Raw genomic sequence first — 19,492 nt, forward strand, 5'->3', positions numbered from 1 at the left:
CCAGCCCACTTGGCTGTGGAGAGGGTGAGGTTACCGCGTCCCCTACCGGCGGTCACTGTGCATGTCCCCTGGGTGTCGGTCTGGCCGTCCCGCCGCTCGGCGTACACGGCCGCCCGTCGGGGAAGACGCGGAATCGACGCTGGAACCGCCCTCGCTGCCGTCCCCTCGGAGCCCAGGTCAGTCTGCGTGTCGCCATTTGAATGGGTGTGCGGGGCGGCTGACCGGGGTTCTCATCTGCGTTTCCCTGCGGACGAGACTGAGCACCTCTTCACAGGAGCGAGGTGTATGTGGGCGGAAGGGGCAGGTACTTGATCCGTTTTACAAATTGGGTTGTCTCTTTTTAATCGAATTTGCTGGGTGACATTGGTAAATGAAACTGTATGGGTTTCAGGGGTACAATTCTGGAATTCCACCCCCCAAGTCAAGTCTCCTTCCATCACCGTTTATCCCCCCGCACCCCCTCCGCCTCCCCCACGCCCTCCCCTCCGGTGTGTCTGTGGGCGAGTTGCCCTTTCACTGAATTCTAACGATTGTTTATAGACTCTGGATACGAGCCTGTGGCTTACCTTTTCATTTTCGCAATGGTTTCATGAGCAGATTTTAATTCTGGTGACACGCAAGTCATCTTTTTTGACTAGTCCTTTCCCTGAGTTAAGAAACCTTTGCCTAATCGCGGATACAGGCTTGTTAAACGACCTCAGAAACGGAGGGCAGCGGGTGCGGACCAGCTCGTAGTCGCGTGCTCAGCACGTGCTGCGCAGTAACCGCCGGTGTGCGTCTCTTCCCGCAGCGCTGTGCGGACACACTGTTCCGTGGAAACGTGCCTCCTTGCTAATGTTTTAAAAGTACGGAGCACACGAACTCTCAGCAGCACCGCGCTCTGTGTACTCCTGCTTTGCGCCTTTTTTAAGTCGAACTTTAAGGGAATGCGATATTTTAATCATAACTCTACCAGTGGTTTTATCTAGAAGCCTGTTGCTATTTTTGTCGCCAAGAAAGGCAGGATTACATTTTTGTCTCCAGACTGGGTTGGTATAGGGTATTCTTGGTTATCAAAATACTCATATAGATTTGAGACTTTGAAATGGTAAATATCCACGAAGTGTGACGTGTGATGCGTAACCACAATCTCAGTGACGTAAAAATGGAAGTTTTGTCGCGTATCTCCACACAGGGGACCTAGAAGGAAACGCGAAACTGTAAACTGCTTGTGATCATGAATGACTGTTCTTTGCTGCTTGTGCTTTTCCGGTGTTCTGTTAGAGGCCTATATGAACTGTAAGGGGGAAAAGCTATTTTTAAAACCTAAAGAAAGAAAGGTTTGCCTACCCTAACGTCAAGAAGGTACTGATTTTCCAGCGTTAGTTTTGACGTCGTTTGTGAGTGTGGTACAGGTTCCCGTGTGTCCGTGGGCCTGGAGCGCCGGCCGCACAGCTCGGACCAGCCCCCGCCCAGAAGCCCTGTGGGCTCCTCCGCTGGGCACCGCGGCCGCGCGGGTGGGGCCGTCTGCTCCGCCAATTCGCTCCTTACCGTCAGCCTTCATCACGGTCAGTCTTGAGTTTGTGCAAGTCCTCTGACTTTCTTACTCTGCAAAATTATTTTTGGCCACTTACTTACATGCATTTTCATGTAAATTTAAAAGCTAGATGGCAACTACAAAAAGCCGACTGGGATTTTGATGGGGCAGCATTAGATCTGTAGGTCAAAGGTGGAAAATTCCCGTCCTTACAACCGAGTATCCTAACCCGTGCGATGCAGCTTTCAGTTTGTTGGGGTCTTATTTCCTCTCAGCGAGGACTTGTACGTTTTGTTGATCCTGTGTCTGATGCTATTGTATATTGCAATGACAACACCATTATTTTCACTTTTGACCTGCTTGTCGCTACCGTATCAAAGTACAGTTCAGCCCTGGCCGGTGGGCTCTGCTGGTTGGAGCATCACCCCCTCAGCAGAAGGTTGTGGGTTCAGTCCCGTTCTGGGCACACATGGGAGGCAGCCAGTCAGTGCTTTCTTGTCAACATCCATGTTTCTCTCTCTACCTTTCTCTGTCCCTAAAGGCAGTGGAGGGGTTGCAGAGGATGTTTTTTAAAAAGTACAATTCAGTTTTATACTGACCTATTATTTTGTGGTCCTGATAAATTCTCTTACTAGATATTTAGTAGTGTCTTTTTAAAACTCCCTAGGATTTTCTACACACTTGACTTCAGTTTTCAAATACAATTTTCCTTCTTCCCCCACGATGTGCACGCGCCGCCCACCTGCAGCCTTGGCGAAGGCCATCGCCCCCGGTGCTGGCGGCAGCGGCGAGCGCAGGCGCGCACCGTGTCCCTGACCCGGCCTCTCCTTGCTTTATGAGACCACTGTCGTCTCAGGCTGAGATGGAAGGGAAGGATCTCTCTTCCATCCTCGTTTGCTAAGTTTTACCATAGGTGGGTATTGGATTTTATCAAAGGTTTTTTCCTGCAAGATCGTAAGCCTCTTCTCCGGTACCGTATCACAGGAGACTGACCACAGGGACTGGTCCTGCGACCGTGAAGCGCCTTCTTGTTCCCGGCGTCAAGCCCTCTTTCGCCTCACTGCACGCCTTTCGCGTGTTGCTGGTATTGGTTTGCTCGCGTTTTATAAGGGAACTTGCTTCTGTGTTCGTGATGGCTATTGGTCGGTAGTTTTCTGGTGTCTTGCTTTTAAAATTGCTCATAATGCCAAAACCTCTCGGTTTTCCAGAAGAAACTTGTGTGTTATGGGTATAGTTTTTTTCCTCCATTGTTCGACAGAATTCACCAGTGAAACCATCTGGGCCGAGTGGCCTATGTGGGAAGGTTTTTAAACTACAAGTTTCAGTTACCTGTTTTTTCAGAGAAGTTGGGGAATTTGTTTCTTTCAAGGAATCTGTCCATTTCATGTATTGGCATAAAGTTGGTCTTCGTGATCCCGTATCCTTTTGTTCCTTTTGTAAAGCAGCTTCGGGCGCACAGCGTCACGGGTGGTACGTACGTACGTACACACACTACCGCCCCGCCCCGCCCGCAGCACCTGCGTCACCGGTGCCTGGTTCCCTCTGATGAACCGACGCTGGCACATCCCTGTCCTCCCAAGCGCAGGTCGCACCAGGCTCTACTCTGGGTCCTGTGCGTCCCGCGGGTTCTGGCCCTCGGCGCACTGGCCGCTCGCCCTCCGCCTCAGCAAACGCCGCTGCTGGCTCCTGGGCTGTGCCTTTTCTGGAATGTCGTCCAGCGGGCCCCACCCAGTAGCAGGCTTCCAGGGTGGCTCCTTTCACTGAGTAACCTGCGTTCAGGGCTCCTCTACGTCTTTGTGTGCCTTGGTACCTGTTCTTTTGAACACTGCATACTGTCCCCCTGTCTGGATGGACCACAGCTTGTCCACTCACTCCCTGAAGGGCGTCTCCTTGGCTGCTCCCAATTTTTGGCAATTATTAATAAAGCTGCTATAAATAAGGTTTTTGTATGGGCATGAAGTTTTCAGCTCCTTTCAGTAAATACCAAGAAGCTTGACTGTTGGATCATACAATAAGGCTGGTTTTGTTAGACTGTACATTTAGTTTTCTAAGGAATTCCACCAGCCCTGGCTGGTATGGTTCGTTGGACTGAGCACCGGCCTGCGAACCGAAGGGTCACTGGTTTGATTCCCAGTCAGGGCACAGGCCTGGGTTGCAGGCCAGGTCCCCCGTAGGGGCCGTGCAGGAGGCAACCACACATTGATGTTTCTCTCGCTTTCTCCCTCCCTTCTCCTCTCTATAAACTTAAAAAACAAAAAATTTGCGCCAACATGGCTGTACCATTTTTGCATCCCAACCAGCGATGAGTGAAAATTCCTATTGCTTCTAATCCTTTTTATCATCTGTAGATTCTCGCAGAAGGCTGCCATTCTCTTTACTGATGTTGAATTTGTGTCTTTTTTTTACTAGAGGTCTTACCGGTTTTGATATTCATCCAGTTTTTGGTTCCATTGATTCCTTTTCATTTGTTTCGGTTCTGATGTTTAATATTTCTTCTGCTTCTTTGCTCTTTTTTTTTCTTCAGGTAAAAAGCCTCACTCACTGATTTTGATACTTTCAATCCTTTCTGATACAGGAGTTTGGTGCTACAAATTTTCTAAGTACTGGGTTAGCTGCGTCCTCCAATCTTTGATGTTACGGTTTCATTTGCAGTCAGTTCAAAGTAGCCTTCTGATTTCTTCTTTGACCCACAAGTGTTAGAAAGGCATTACTGGTAGGTTTTCAGGTGGCTTTATTATTGTTACTGATTTCTAATAGAAGTTTCATGAGCTGAATCTGTACAAACTGAAACTTGTTTAATATCCCAGAACACACTCCCTCCGTGAACGGCTGGCTCCCTGCACTGGGGGAGGAGAGATGTGTTCTAGTCGGGTGGGGTGTTCCATCACGTTAACTGTGTCAAGTTGGTTCGCACTGTTGTTTTGAGTTTTCTTCCCCTAATGACTGTGCTTTCTCTCGCTATTGAGAGGCCGGTGAACTCTCTTACCATCGCAGGTGAGGTCTCTTCCGGAAGCTCCGACAGAGCAGTCCTGGTGGCGGGTAGTTCGTTTCCTCCCAGTGACAACCGCCCGCCCGCCCCGTGGTCCCGAGACCGTCTCCCCAGCAGTGGGATCCCCTTTGGCATCAATGCAGCTGCTCCACGGCTCGCGGTTAGTGCTTAACGCACGCGTATTTTCCCGTCTGCTTCACTTACTTGTGTCCTATTTAAAATGAGTTTCTTGAAGGCAGCGTATAGTTGGGTCTTGCATTTTTACCCAGTCTCACCACCTCTGCCTCCTGACTGGGGCATTCACTCATTTTGTTTAGTTTAAATCTACCAGCTTGCTGCGTTGTGTTTTCTATTAGGTACCATCAGGTCTTTGAAGCTGAATGACTGATATAAATTTTGGGATAGAGAGAGGTTTTTCTCCAACATGTTCCTAATAAGATGCTTCAACTGCTTTGTGGGTAAAAGACACAGGAACTGAGAAATGCCCACAACTGGGCCTCTCAGAGGCCCTATGAGTGAAAATAACTCGTTTTGTGTTTTGGGCATTTTATACACACAGATGACTCCCAAATTTGTATCTCTAACTGAGGTGTTGGGGGGTGGGTGAGTGTGTGTGAGCGTATCTAATTGAGATCTCTGTGTGTACGTGTGTGTTGTATAGAAATTTCGACCTCTATGCCCAATGACCTATGTAACGACCCTGCCTACGTGTCGCGCAGTCAGCTTTAGTATAAAGCACCCAAATTCACGTGCCTTCAGCCTCAAATTCATGATTCGCGCTAAACCACTGCACATGTCCCCGCCGCTAGAGCTGCTCCCGAGCGGCAGTCGGGTCCCCGCGTCACCACACCTCACACCCAGGACGGCTCAGACCTGAGGCACCACCACAAGAGGATAGTAAGTAATTAAAGAGATCCTTTATTTTAAATGTAGATAGTACCATAATTAATCAAAATAATTTATAATAGTCGACTGCCTCTTAAATATGACCCTATAAATGATTCCTTCTGAAGTTAAAAGTAACATGGACTCTGTTTAAAATTAACCGTCTGCTGTGAAGTCTTCTAAGAAGGGAAATTATGACAAGTCCCAATCGAACACCATTCCATCCATTATGAAAGGGAATTAAAAGAAGCATAAATTAATTTGAACAGACCTGGCATTTCCTGGGTTTTGTCTTTCTAATAAACCTGCCTCTTTATGTTAAAACTGTTGGTTTTCTACCATAAGTGAGAAATTCCCTAACAGCCGCCTTGAAAGGACCCCGCCCTAGGCCTCCCCTCCTGCGGTCCCGGCGTCTCACTCCCACGGTGTCGGTGTCGCTGCCGCTGCCTCCCGGTGGCCCCTCTCCCCGGGCAGTCCCCCCGAGGGGCAGTCCCCCCGAGGGGCAGTCCCAGCACGGGGTCCGCCTTAACCTTCCAAGTGCCACTGCTGGGAGGAGGAGCCGTCACAGATCGCCATGGCAACGAAGCCTTTGCGACTCAGGGGGTCAACTGCTTTCAGGCACTGTCCGACCGACACCTGGTACAGCCGATTATTCTTCTGAAAAAATAAAAAAGAGGTAACTTACAACACTGTTGGGAGCAGCAAGGAAGCTACAGTGACCCAGACACCGTGCGACGTTCGAGGTCCCGTCCGGGCTGCCGCCGGCTCAGGACCCCTCCTGCAGGGGGCGGGGGTGAGCGTCCGCCCGCCTCCCCTCCCCAGGCCGCTCCTCACCCCAAAGGTCCACTGCTGGGACCCCCCCGACCCGTGGCACTTCATGAGTCGTGGTGGGTCTGACGACCGCGTTTCTGACATGTCCAGGCAGAGGAGGTTACTTAAGATCAGTTCATGCTCTTCATTATAAATCCAGACCTAAGGAAGAAAGTGGAAGATCGAGACCAAAGTCCTACCCACAGCAGTCAGAAGACAAAGAAATAAAGGGCATCCAAATGGGAAAGGAAGACGTAAAACTCATTATTTGTAGATGGCATGATATTATACATAGAAAACCCTAAAGACTCTATTAAACGACTTAGGTTGCGGGATACAGAATCAATATACAGAAATCTATTGTGCTTCTACATACCAATAATGAATGCTCAGAAGAAAATTAAGAAAATAATCCCACTCATAACTACATTAAAAAAAATAAAATGCCTAGAGATAAAACACCTATAATGTGAAAACTGTAACACGGATGCATCTCCTTGGGCAAGGGAAACAAATGAAGAAATAAACACATGGGACTACAATGGGCTAATAAAGCTTCTGAACCACAAAGGAAACAAAATGAGAAGACAATTTACTGAATGGGAGGAGATATTTGCAAGTGACACATCTGACAGGGTTAATATCCAAAAAATATAAAGAACTCATACAACTTAACATCAAAAAAATCCCCAAAACAACCCAACCTACAAATGGGCACATGCCCTGGCTGGTGGGGCTCCGTGGATTGAGCACCAGCCTTCGAACCAAAACGCCGCCGGTTCGATCCCCAGTCAGGGCGCAGGCCTGGACTGTGGGCCAGGCCCTCAGCTGGGGACACGCAAGAGGCAACCGACTGACGTTTCTTTCCCTCCCTTCCCCGCCTCTCAAAATAAATATATAAAATCTTTTAAATAAATGGGCAGAGGACCTGCGTAGACCTCCCCCGAGAGGACATACACACGGTCACCACCACTAATCCTCAGGGACATGCAGATTAAAACCACAGCAAGGCACCCGCTCACCCATCAGAATGGCCGTCACCAATACACCGACCAGCGCTGGAGCGGGCGCGGAGTGAGGGGACCCTCGCGCACGTCGGTGGGACTGTAAATTGGTGCAGCTGCTGTCGAAGGCAGTACTGCATTTCCTCAGAAAACTGAAACCACGACCCAGCAATCCCACCCCGGGGCACTGAACCAAAGGAAACGAAAACACGGCCTCGCCCGTCACCTGCGGCCTCCGGCAGCCTGGTGCCCCTCGGCAGGCGGGCGGGCGAGGGGTGCGCGCTTACAGAGGACGCGGCTCGGCGCGGGGCGCCACGGCCGAGACGGACCGGAGGCCGCCGTGTTGAGCGCGTGCGCGGGGTGGGGGGCGGGGCAGGGTGCACCTCCGCCTAATGATCCCACTCACGTGTGGGCTCTAAAACAGCAAAATGAGTGAACTGTCGTCGGCACCAGACCCTTCGATCTGGGGAGCAAGCTGACGGCAGCCGGGGCGGGCGCGGGGAGCGCGCTGCCTTCGCCGCGGCTCGCAGGTCCACGCAGCACTCAGCTGCTCCACGCAGCTCTGAACACACACAACGCTGCCAGGACGGGAGTCACCCGAAACCAGGACGCCTGCCCCGCCCTCGCCAGGAACGCCTGCCCCCACCCCCGCCCCCACCCCCCAAGCGGCCGTGAGCGTGGCACAGCTCACCTGGTTGGGGTCGCTGTAGTCGCAGGCCTTCAGCGCCACGAGGCCCCCCTTCTGGCTCGGCCGGCCCTGGGCCACCAGGCACTTGCTGGTCTGCAGGTGATAGAGCTGCGAAGGAAGAGGCCGCTCGTGACACCCGGCCTTGGGGACAGGCCAGCACGAGACAGGCTGGGCTGAAGCAGAATACTTGCTAAAAGTTTCAACTGCGAAGGTCACACAAAGCTTTTTCTCCCTACTTTCTAGCTGCAGGGCACTGCAGCACCGTTCCAGGCTGCAGGCGACTCTGACAAAGGCACAGGCAAGGCCAAGCGGGAATTCCACCTGAAGACACAGGTTACTAATCCCCAGGGGAGGGAAATCAAACCGTCACCGCTGCACTGAGCGGGGCATTGGGGAGGGAAGGACAGAAGGCACAAGGCAACCACGACCTAGTTAAATGCAATATACACGCTAAACTGGGGGTGGACACATTATAAACACCGCGAGAATCCAAAAGCTGAGACGTAAAAGCAGCAGAGCGCCTGGCGTCTGCAGAAGGGCAGCTTTCTGCCCTGGGAGCTGCTGTGCGAGGCAAGAATCGTAACAGTGAGGGCTGACGCTGTGGAGGGCTGACTTCAGTGGGGGTCATCTCCAGACAGCCAGCGGCGGGGGGGCGGGGGGTCCGGGCTCCTGGCCAGCCGCCCCGCGGGGGTGTCGGGCAAGACGCCCGAGGGCGGAGCCCGTGTGCTGCACAGCAGGCTGGGCAGGGTCACGGCGCCTGCACAGCCCCCAGAAAGCAAATGCTAAGACACGGTTCCAGAAAAAGGTATGGATCTTGGGCTAGACCCCAAAGATTTAAGTGTGATTATAAAACTGACAAAATTCTGTAAGAAACAGCAGGGACCATCGGAACAAATGGGGCTGCTCAGTGGGTTTTCTGCTCTGCTCGGACGCCCGCCCAGGGCCCCGGTGGGAGCCTCACCCGGTGCCGACGCCGAAGCTGCGCCTCCGCAGCCCGGGCAGGTCCGAGGCCGGCGCTGTGCGGCCGCCCTGCCCTCCCCTCCCCTCTTGTTTTCCGCATTTGATGCGTTTCTTCTGCCCCATGAATTTACACTCACACTGCCTTTCACATGCATATTTCTGCCTGTCCCCTTGGGAGCAAGAAGTTACTTAGAGAAGTGAGAAGTCCCACTCTCCCAAGAGCGGCAGGCGAAGGGCTTAAGAGCAGAGAAGTTTCAATCTCTGAGGTCTCACACCTGGAGGATGCAATGGAAGGCGAGCTGAAGTCTGCCATTAACCACTTGGTAGGTGTACGGCGTCATTTACTGTTTCGCACCCCTTGTAAAAGGACCGCCGGCAAGATGGCCTCCTTACCCGCCCCCGCTGAAGCACTTTGGGGCGCTTCGGCCCCCGGTTGACGAAGACGGGCTGCTGGGCTTTGGCGTTGGGCCCCGACACCTGCATCTCTGGGTAGATGTTATCCAAGTACCACTTGAATGATTTACAGCCCAGCTTCTTCCTCAATTCAACACGCTCGCTGATGTTCCCGTAGCTTCTTGTCCTCAGATCCGGTCTCAAGGAAAAATACTGCTCCTGAGTTTCAGAAAGAGAATGAGTTTTCTGTTAAAAGATATCACCAATTATATCTGAGGTGTTAAAGAACCAGTGAAAAAACAGATTATGAGCAAAAACATTTTTCACATCAGCGTTTTCTTGATTTTGACAAAAAATGTCCATGGAAAGTTTTTATACAATTCGGCCCCTAATTGACGACGATGGTAAGAGGCCTTAAATGGTAAGACACACCTCAATTCCAGAAATGGCAAAGCGTGTAAAAATAGATTCAGTTACATCTGAGAGCCGCGGCGCACACCACAGACACGCGACGGCGCGGCGTCAGGGCCCCAACCCCCGGGCCTCGCCGAGGGCTCTGAGGCGGCTCTGTCTCCGTGTGGTGCACCTGCTGGCACGTACACGTCAGGAGCGAACCTCCAGAAATTTAAGGCCACTGAAGCCATTAAAAACAAGCCCATGACCTACCAACGAAATATGGGTATGTCTGGGGCGGACACCGAGCGCAAGAGGGCCCGCCGTCCGCGCCTGAACACGAGCCAGCGGCTGGGCGCCCCGGCCTGCAGCCAGCCTGCGACGTCAAGGTGACGAAAACAGGCAGTTTCAAGTGAAAACATTTTGGTGGCTTTCAGGTAATCGTGGCTGGCCTTTTTCGATACTGCATTAAAACTCAGTAACTGTAAAGGTTAGCTGCGATGTGCGTTATGAAGTCATCACTTTGAGCTTTTTGCATTCGTGTTAAAATCCACCGGTCCGGCCGGTCTTGCTCTTTCACCCCCACAAGACTTTTCCATCTTCGTGTGCTGGTCACTTGGAAAATACTGGTCTGTGAAGTCCTTCCCAATAAATCAACTTCACTTTACGGTATCCAGAAAGTTATGCTCCTGAATGTCACTACCGAGCTCAGCAGAAAAGTTCTGAAGTGCTGGGAAGCTACCAAACTCATGGCGCAGAACACAAATAACCGAAAACCCTCATTTCCACCTGAAAGCCTTACTTTTACCACTTGCAGTAAGTACGGGCAGTTGTATTCCTTGAAGTGAGAGGCTCTGTGGTTTGTGAGGAAATATCTGCCGAATTCCCAGACGTGACTCCCACATGCCACGGCTGCAATTCACTCTCACGTGAGACGTGTCCCACGGGAAGGGGCCGGTCCGGTCACGACTCAGACACGCGTGTGCACGCCCTTCCCGGGAACAGCCGCTGTCCCTGGCCCACAGCCCTGGCCCCCCTGCTGGGCACACTGACAGAGGACACTCGGACATGCCGAGGCCTAACAGAGGCGGTTACTTTTTTTACTACTGCCCCGTGACGTTCTTCTCTTCCAACTTCTGAATGAGCTGGCAGCCGGGGCGCGGCTTGCTGCCAGCGGCTCCGCCCGTGCAGTGTCCCCATGGTGGGATTTCACACCTGCTGCGGACCTGGCCGCGAGGACAGCCGGGCTGGCCGATGGCCTGGGAGGGCGGCCAGGGCCTCCCTGGTCTGCGGGCACCAAGGGCGGCTGCTGCGGGGGACGCGGCGGCTCCCGGACGAGCAGCACAAGGCCAGGCCTCGGGGAGCTCCGTGCCACGGCGGGAGGAGGGCGGGTCCGTGTCCGCTCCCCGGGACACCGCGTGTGCCCCTCCACCCACATCTACCTCAGAGTCAGAAGCGACAGTGCGCTCCCCTCGTCCTCTCTGCAGCCCCCAAAGCTGGCATCAGCCCCACAGACGCTGCTTTAAGAAAAGTAAGGGTGACAGCAGCGCTCTTCCCAGCAGAGGCGGAGACGAGGCGCACGTCCACCGGCTCCCGAGAGGACGGACGGTGCGACGCTGCCACACAACGGACTGTCGTCTTGGCCATAACGGGAACGGGCACGCGGTGTGATACGGGTGAGCCTGACCGCCTCGTTCTGAACGGAGAAAGGTGGGAGCGGCCTCGGGGCTGGGGCCTCGGGGCGCGGGAGGCGGGGCTGAAGGCAGCGGAGCTGCTTCAGAGGGTGACGAATCCAATCGCTCTGAAGAATGACTAGTGGCTCAAACCTCAATAAAGCTGCGGCCAAGAAAACGTCCCTGCAGGCTGCATCTAACCAGGAGAGGCGGGAGGGGACACGCCGGCGCCGGCCAGCAGCAGCTCGGGGGACGGGGGACACAGGGAAGCCCCGCAAGTTCCGGAAGGAGCCCAGTCCTGTGGGGGCCGCAGGAGGGGCTGAGGGACCGCGGAAACAGACTCTGGTGTTGGCTCTCACCTTTTACTGTTGGTCACTTGGCAAATTAAAGAAGAGTCAAAACAAAAGAGTGAAAACTGCGTGAGGAGAGAGAGAACCCTAGAGGCACACCGTCCCCCACCGGGACCCTGCGAGGGGGTGCAGCCGCCTCGCCCCGCGGCCCACCTTGTACTCGTCCAGCCAGACGTGCGCCAGCCGCAGGGAGTTGTGGGTCATGGTGTCCTGGCCTTCCGGGGAGCCGTACGGCCGCCTTTTTCGGAAAATGTGCCCGACTCTGGAGCAGGGGATGATGAAGAGCTGGCCCCCGCACATCCAGATCTGGTCGGAGGGAAAACACGTGTCACACGGCGCCCCGCGGCGCAGAGGCCGGGCTGTGAGTCAGCACGGGGCCGCTTCACGCAACAGGCATTTGTGGGGCTCTGCGAGACGTTCCATCTTACCAGATGGGACTATTCAGAAAGAAGAGAGTCAAAGTGTGTTTTTTTTTATAATTATCTCTCAAAGTCTGGAGTAACACAATATTCTGTTACTGCCCTGCGTCTAAAATCAGGCTTACCGGGCACTGTTTCAACAGATCAAGACGCTTGATCTTTAGGACTCAGGGACGAGGAACGCTTACCAACAGGCCCTGTAATTTCAGTTTTACACGTTCTTTTTTATTGTGTGTGTAAATGCATATATATGTATGTGTGTAAAGAAAGTTTTTATAAAATATGCAGAAAAACTCTAGGTTAAGATTCAAAAGATCTCAGTTCTGTTCTAAGTTTTACTTTTGACTATGAGTTACGTTATAGAGTTACTTCAATTTTTGTGGGTTTCAATGACCTCATTTACAAACTAAGACTGAGCTAATAATGTTATTCCTTTCAACTTAAGATTCTAAAGATTATGTCAGAAAAAGACTCCCTTTTAAAAGTACTGTGGTCAATACAGTTACAAAAAGCACTGAGCGAACAGCCACAGGACAGGCCGCTGTCGGAATGTGCGTCCTGCCGTCCAGACCGGGAGGTGGGGGGCGGGGAACGGGCGCTGACCTATCATCATACGAGAGTGCAATGGGGCGCCGCCAGTGATCTCCGGGGAGACAGCGTGGCGCAGGCAGCCTGGGGCCGCCAGGGAACTCGGATCCCAACCGTGCACAGCAGGAGCAACGCTACGTTAAATGCACATTAAGTCTGAATTTATACCAAACGGTTCACTACAGCCATCCCTTCTGAACTCTCATAAAATAAATATAAGGCTTCTTACACGCTTCTGACAGTTTGAATGGGTATTATCCATAACACAGATTATGGCAAAGCAGTGTGGATTAACGACCATTTCTTAATAAAGACAAAGAGAATTTACAGGAAATACAGGATCATGGATGTACACACCAACAACTAAGCAAAAAAAAAAAACCACACCACTCACCCGAAACGATATCTCCAGGTTCTCGCCGCCCCAGATGTCCATGCCGCGGTCGTACTGGCCCAGCTGGTCGAAGTAGCCCCTGTCCATGGCGAACAGCCCGCCGGCCATGGTGGGGGACCTAGGAGGGCGGGCGGCTGTCAGCACCGCAGGCGGCTCTGCTGCTCTCGCTCTGGGCGATCGGGGCAGCTCGGGGCAGCTCGGGGCAGCACCAGCCAGAGCCAGGCGGACTGCCACAGAACAGCTCCCCTCAGACCGGGGCGGGCCGGACCACGCACCCCGTTTTCTAGATCCTCAGTGACCAGCCAGAGAATGGGCAGATGCCGGCTGTTTTTCTAAGTACCAAAAGCACTTTATTTTTTATTATTACAACCACTGTTGACAGACAACACCTGACATTTCTGGTGGTATCAGAGCCACCGGGATAGAAACCGGACCCCAGGACCCGCCATGGTGAGACCAGGCAGACAGGCCCCTGGGAACTCGGCTCAGACAGGGGCGAGGACAGTGGCCCTCAGGCAGGGCGACTGTGTCCCCAGGCGCGCGTTTCTTTCACTCCTGGAGGCGCCTTTAGCTGCCTCGGCGGGGGGTGCTCCTGGCCCTGGACCGGCGGACGCGCGACGCTGCCAAGGGCAGAGCTTGTCGCGCCCCGTGCCCGCGCTGTCAGGCCTGAGAGATCCTGCTGGTGAGAGAGAGAGGCGGGCAGCCGACCAAGGGCTGCGCCGCGCCCCCAGGCGCTGCGCTAGGCGGTGCCGCAGTGAGCGCCCAAGCTGCCCGCCCCGGCGAGGCAGGATGCTCTGCGCGAGAACCACCGCCGCGGCCTCGAACCCGCAGGAGGAATCCACCCTAAGACCCCGGCGGCTCACGCCTGCCACGCCCGGGGACAGCGACCACCACGGACACGGCGCTCCCGAGGAGCCCTGCGCCGCCCCCCTCAGCGGGCTGCCCGTCTGCCTTTTGGAAGCGCCAAGCTGTAAACCCGTGAGAGCACGGGCGGTTTCTTACTCACCAATCTTTCCTTAGGGCGGGCAGAGTGCGTAAGGTTCGGCAAGCCCTCAGAATTTTAATGGACAAATAAATTAAACCAACACTTCTGCTTCTTGCAAAGGAGGAATTATCTTTAATTTTCCCCTTTGAAGTAGGACTGGTGAGAGTTTTTCCCACACACAGGAGAAATCTTACTTTATCGGCGCGGTAGCTCCTTCCGGCCCTCCGAGCTCGGAGAGGGGAACAAGGTCCCACTTGAAGTGCAGCCCCCAGTTGAAGCCCCCGCGCACCACGGGGGACGAGCTGTAGGCCAGCGTGTCCGCGCTGATGATGTCGATCACCGGGCACACGACCGTCCGCCGGTCCTCGCGGATGGCCGCCAGCAAGGGCTGCAGCCACATCACGTTCACCTCGCAGTGGCTGTCCAGGAACACCAGCACTTCTCCTGAGGGGACAAGCGGCAGGGCCGGACGGTCACTGGGGCTCAGGGCGCCAGCCCGCACCCCCTGCACGGCCACGGCCCTGTGTGCCGGGTGCAGTTGGGACTTCGCTTTTAGGTTCTTCTTCCCTCCTTTCTCTTAAGCCTACAAGGAACGGAAGCAATTAGCAAAAATACGAGAAGTAACTCTTCTCCGTCTGCAGGCTAAATTCAAGGCTTACGACTGTTATTCTTAATTCTGCCCCAGGCTGACGGAGCCGCGCTGACTACTGAGAGCACCTGTGGGTAGCTGTGGGGTGGGCAAGATCATGCCACCTGACACTGTCCCATGACAGCGCGGTATTACTGCCAGTTTGTGTTTTTCAGATACCGGTAATCACTTAGGATTTGTTCTTTTATGATCGGCTGGTGTTTGTTCAAAACTGTACCTTGGGATCTGTCAGAAACAAGCCAGTTTTGGGGAAGCCAGTCTCGGGTTCAATGTGACCGTGTGTAATCTCACTTCATTTCGTTAACTTGAAAAAAAGTAACACTTGTAGAATTAAGAAAATCTACAAACCCATCCTTTCAAAGGAACCTGGATTTAACCGACGTCACACACGTGACTGGCGTGCGGGTTGAACGTCCTGCCTTCTGTACTCGGTGACATCGGAGCCGCCCCTGCGCGCTCTCCCCTCCCGCGACAGGACTCGCTCACTGTCCTCGCGGAGGACGTTCTTGCCGCGCTGTCCCTGCTCTCGTTGATCAAAATGGGATGACAGTGTTGCCGTCAGTCACGCGTGTGAAGCCTGCAGGGGCCATTTCACAGATAAACCTCAGAACAATAATGCCGTCTGATGGCGTCACCGCTTCTAACTGCTCGGAACGACCAAGACGCCATCGAAGCAGCCTTCACTCCCACTCCGTCGGGAGGGGTCAGAACGTCTGGTCTGCGACGGCCCCTCGACCCTAACAGCCCGCGCCGGGCAGGACGCGTCGCTGAAGGGCCCCCGTGTCTGACGGGGGGACGAGCAGTGTGACTCGGCCACGAGGGCCACACTGACCTTCTCTGCCACGCACATTGCGTCATGCGGCGAACTGGCAGCCGCACCTGAACACACCGCGTTCCTGTGGGGGCGCTGTATTCATGCGGTACGCGCAGCACGGTATACCATTTTTGCTGTGTACAGTGCGTACTTTTTGCTTAAATTGAGGGAAAAATAAGGATGCACGTTATACAGGGGTATAATGATTACATGCCATGAGTATAGTAACGGGCATAATCTGTGTACAACATGCACAAAAACGGCCCGCATTGTACACGGGGGCCCAGTATACACGGCACCATACGGTACCTAACACCTGTAAACAAATTTATTGAACTTAAATTTATTGTAAAAGGAAATTTTTTTTTACCAAGATGATAAATGACAATCAGGATCGCCGGTCTTACACAGAATTCACTGTAAGAAGAAATACAGTGGAATCAACTGAAGACTAACCAGGCACTTTCAGCAAAAGGTTCTGAATTTGACACCCGTTCCATCTGTTTGAAAGGGCCGGGGTACGTGGGGGCTGGAAAGGTTTTACAGAGGCGGCGCCAGCGAGGGCTTTCTCAGTGCGATCAGGAGGAGGAAGAGGATTCTAAAGAAAATACCTTTATAGTTATGTACGTCAATTTTTTTTAAAGATTTTATTTATTTTTGAGAGAGGGGAAAGGAGGGAGAAAGAGAAGGAGAGAAACAACAGTCGGCTGCCTCTCGCACGCACCCCGACGGGACACCGGGCCGCAACCCAGACGCGCGCCCTGACCGCGACTCAAGCCGGCGACCTTTCCGTCTGTGGGACGACCCCCGGCCCACTGAGCCACCCAGTCAGGGCTTAAGTCAACCTTTAGTGTTGTTTACCCAACGAAAGCAGCGCACGTCACCAGGTATGCCTTGTGCTTTAAGAATTATTGGCATAATTCAAATCTAACAGTTCGGATGTATTTTAAACTTTGTATTTAAAAAACTACAAAACTCCAGTTGCATCTTGGTTTGGACCCTCCTCCTAATCTACGTGAAAAAGACGGACACGTGTCTCGGGGCGGCGGTCCGCAGTAAGCAGGCGGCCCCAGCGGGCCCGGGTGCCCCGCCACGCGCAGCCTGGGTGTTGCGGCGGCGGGGCCGGGAGCCGGCAGAGGCCTTCCCCAGGCTGAGCGAGCCCCCGCCGCCCCGCGGCAGCGCCCCTTAGGAGCCCCCCCCCCCAGGCCTCCGCAGAACCGCCCCCACTCCCCGGGGCAGCACCTTCACTCAGCACCACGACCCACCGGCGGGAAACCTTACCTGTTGCGTGGGCAGCTCCGATCATTCTTCCTCGAATCAATCCCTCCCGCTTTGGGTTTCTTATTACTTTAATTTTTCCAGGGAGCTGTTTTTGGACAAATTCATCTAGCTGTCCTTTCAAATCATCTGAAAATAAAAACTCTGGTAATTATCCAAACCATGAGACACACGAATTTTATAGCTGCTCTAAAGTTGTATCTGGTACTTGCAATAATCTCACAAATAATTATTATAGAATCCACTGTTATAGTTTAAAAGAAGATCGTGGGTTATCCTATAAGGGGGAAAAGAAAAACGGAAGGAAATGAAAGGAGTTGGAATACTGGCCAAGAAGACATTTATTTATATTTTGACAGCAACTAGCATAATGCTTTGCATAAAGAATATCCCACTGGCTGCATTAAATCAGTTTGAACACAAAGGAAATGAGGGGTAAATGTTTTTTGTTTCAAAATAATCGATCAAGTCTTACTCTGTTTCAGAATAACCGAGGAACAATTGCTGCTGCCCCTGCAGAAAACTATGTAATTGCAGCAGAGACCTCCCAAGGGCAAATGACTGTTCCCACTTCGAGGCTGTCCTTTCATTTTGAGGATGGTTTCCTTTGCTGTCCAAAAACTTTTTAGTTCAATGCAGTCCCATGTGTTTACTTTTTCTTCTGCTGCCCTTGCCCGAAGAGATATAATATTACTAATATCAATGTCCGAGTTTTACTGCCTGTTTTCTTCTAGTTTTCACAGTTCCAGGTTTTACACCTACGTATTTAATCTATTTTGTTTATTCTTCTATATAGTGTAAAAAGGTGTCTAATTTTTTTTTGCATGTCTGTCCAATTTTATTAACAACACTTGTTGAATAAACTATCTTTAGCCCATTGTATATTCTTGCCTCCAGTCGTAAATTGACCGTATAGATATGGGTTTATTTCTGTGCTCTCTACTCTGTTCCATTGATCTATGTATCTGTTTTTATGTCAGTACCATACTGTTTTGATTGCTATGGCCTTGTAGTACAGTTTGTATCAGGCAGCATGAGCCCCCCAACTTTGTTCTTCTTTCTCAAGATTGCTGAGGCTATTCAGGGTCTTTTGTGGTTCCATATACAGTTTAGGATTATTGGTACTAGTCCTGGGAACAATGTCTTTGGTATTCAATGTATTTGGTAATTTTGGGGATTGCACTGAATCTACCTACAGATTTCTTTGGGTAGTATGAAGTTTTAACAATGTTAATTCTTCCTATCCGTGCACACCGTATATGCTCCCATTTATTTGTATCTTCCTCAGTATCTTGTAATTTTTTAAGTTAAGGTCTTTTACCTCCTTGGCTAAGTTTATTCATGAGTGGTGTTTTTTTTGTTTTTGTTTTTGAAACAATTGTAAATGGGACTTCTTTAAAACCAGCACACGAATAAAATGTAGGTAAAAGACTAATGGGAAATTTTACAGTGTAGGTGAATCAAAGTAAGAATACTGCAACCAACTGGTTATCTTTACGTCACCAAAAACGCAGCAACAGATACCATGTGCTTTTTTTTTTTTTTTTAAGTTCACATTCAGTATTTTTATGGATTAGTGTCAAGCGTATAGCGCAGTGGTTAGATAACCCGATACTTTGGAAAGTGGTCCCCGATACTTCAAGTGCTCACCTGCCGCCGTGCACGGTCATCAGAATATTACTGACTACATTCCCCACGTTGCGCTTTACACCCCGTGACTATTCTGTTACTACTAACGTGCACTTCTTAACCTCTTCCCTTTTCGCGTCTCTGCCGTTTCTATCAATCTTGACATGGCTGCTGCTTTAAGTCCTCATTTGTAAGACCTCGGCTCAGCCGGTCTTCAGCAGGTCACTCAGGCTGACTATGCGACAGTTTCGCTCTATTTCCACTCTGGCCCTGGCAGGAGGTGACTGTAACCTTCACCTACTCCACAGCCGTCTTGGAACAAACCCCAGTGGGAGTGTTTTCCTGACTTCTCTTTCTAATAGTTTATTATTGTATAAAAATGCAAATTCTGAATACTCATTTTGTAACCTGCTACTTCATGAATTTATTTATCAGGTCTAGTGGTTTTTGGTGGAATCTTTAGGGTTCTGCAAATAATGAGTTTTACTACTTCTCTTCCAATTTGGGTACCTTTTATTTCTTTTTCTTGCCTGACTGCTGTGGCTAGGACTTCTAATACTATGCTGAACAAAAGTGGTAAAAGTGGACAACCTTGTCCTGTTTCTGATCTTAAGGAATGCACTTTCAGCTTTTCCCCATTAAGTAAGATGTTAGCTACGAGTTTGTCAGATATGGCTCAAAATAAAGACTTTTAAAAAACATAAGGCAAGGGAAACATTTCAAGGGCCAAATTTGGGTACAAAGGCAATGCCGTTTCTTCACGATCGCCCCGTGCTCATCGACAGGCATCTGTCCGCGGCCGCCCCACTGCAGCGGCGGGCCCGGGGCTCCCTGTCCGCTGTGCGGCCCGTGGCCTGCGCTGCTGCGGCCGGCGCTGCTGAGGCCGGACGGCCTTACCAATGTCGCTGTCGTCGTCCACGAGGATGACCTCGTGGAGCAGCTGGGCGGGCGTGCGGTCCAGCACGCTGTGCACGGTCCGGAGCAGCGCAGACAAGGCTTCGTTGTAGAAACAAATCACAACACTGGCTGCCGGCAGGTCCGCCGGGTACGTCTTGGCTTTGCATCTGCAAAGGTA

At 52.0% G+C, this 19,492-nt stretch overlaps 1 protein-coding gene across 2 annotated transcripts in view; it reads right to left on the reverse strand.

Annotated features, from left to right (window-relative positions):
• Nucleotides 1–5,395: 5,395 nt before the first annotated feature.
• GALNT11 (polypeptide N-acetylgalactosaminyltransferase 11) overlaps nucleotides 5,396–19,492 on the reverse strand; it is a 34,646-nt gene continuing 20,549 nt past the window's right edge. For both annotated transcript variants that reach the window (XM_054593470.1, XM_054593469.1), the window contains exons 4-12: nucleotides 19,315–19,481; nucleotides 16,792–16,917; nucleotides 14,242–14,491; nucleotides 13,063–13,180; nucleotides 11,815–11,967; nucleotides 9,246–9,464; nucleotides 7,896–8,000; nucleotides 6,225–6,362; nucleotides 5,396–6,047 (exon numbers count right to left, since the gene is read on the reverse strand). In XM_054593470.1, coding sequence (XP_054449445.1) covers nucleotides 5,916–6,047; nucleotides 6,225–6,362; nucleotides 7,896–8,000; nucleotides 9,246–9,464; nucleotides 11,815–11,967; nucleotides 13,063–13,180; nucleotides 14,242–14,491; nucleotides 16,792–16,917; nucleotides 19,315–19,481 — 1,408 coding nt within the window. In that variant the 3' untranslated portion in view covers nucleotides 5,396–5,915. The remainder of the gene's footprint in view (nucleotides 6,048–6,224; nucleotides 6,363–7,895; nucleotides 8,001–9,245; nucleotides 9,465–11,814; nucleotides 11,968–13,062; nucleotides 13,181–14,241; nucleotides 14,492–16,791; nucleotides 16,918–19,314; nucleotides 19,482–19,492) is intronic.

The sequence above is a fragment of the Pteronotus mesoamericanus genome, unplaced genomic scaffold (genome assembly GCF_021234165.1).
Source record: "Pteronotus mesoamericanus isolate MK-2021 breed Mesoamerican mustached bat unplaced genomic scaffold, CSHL_Meso_final scaffold_409, whole genome shotgun sequence".
Lineage (NCBI taxonomy): Eukaryota > Metazoa > Chordata > Mammalia > Chiroptera > Mormoopidae > Pteronotus > Pteronotus mesoamericanus.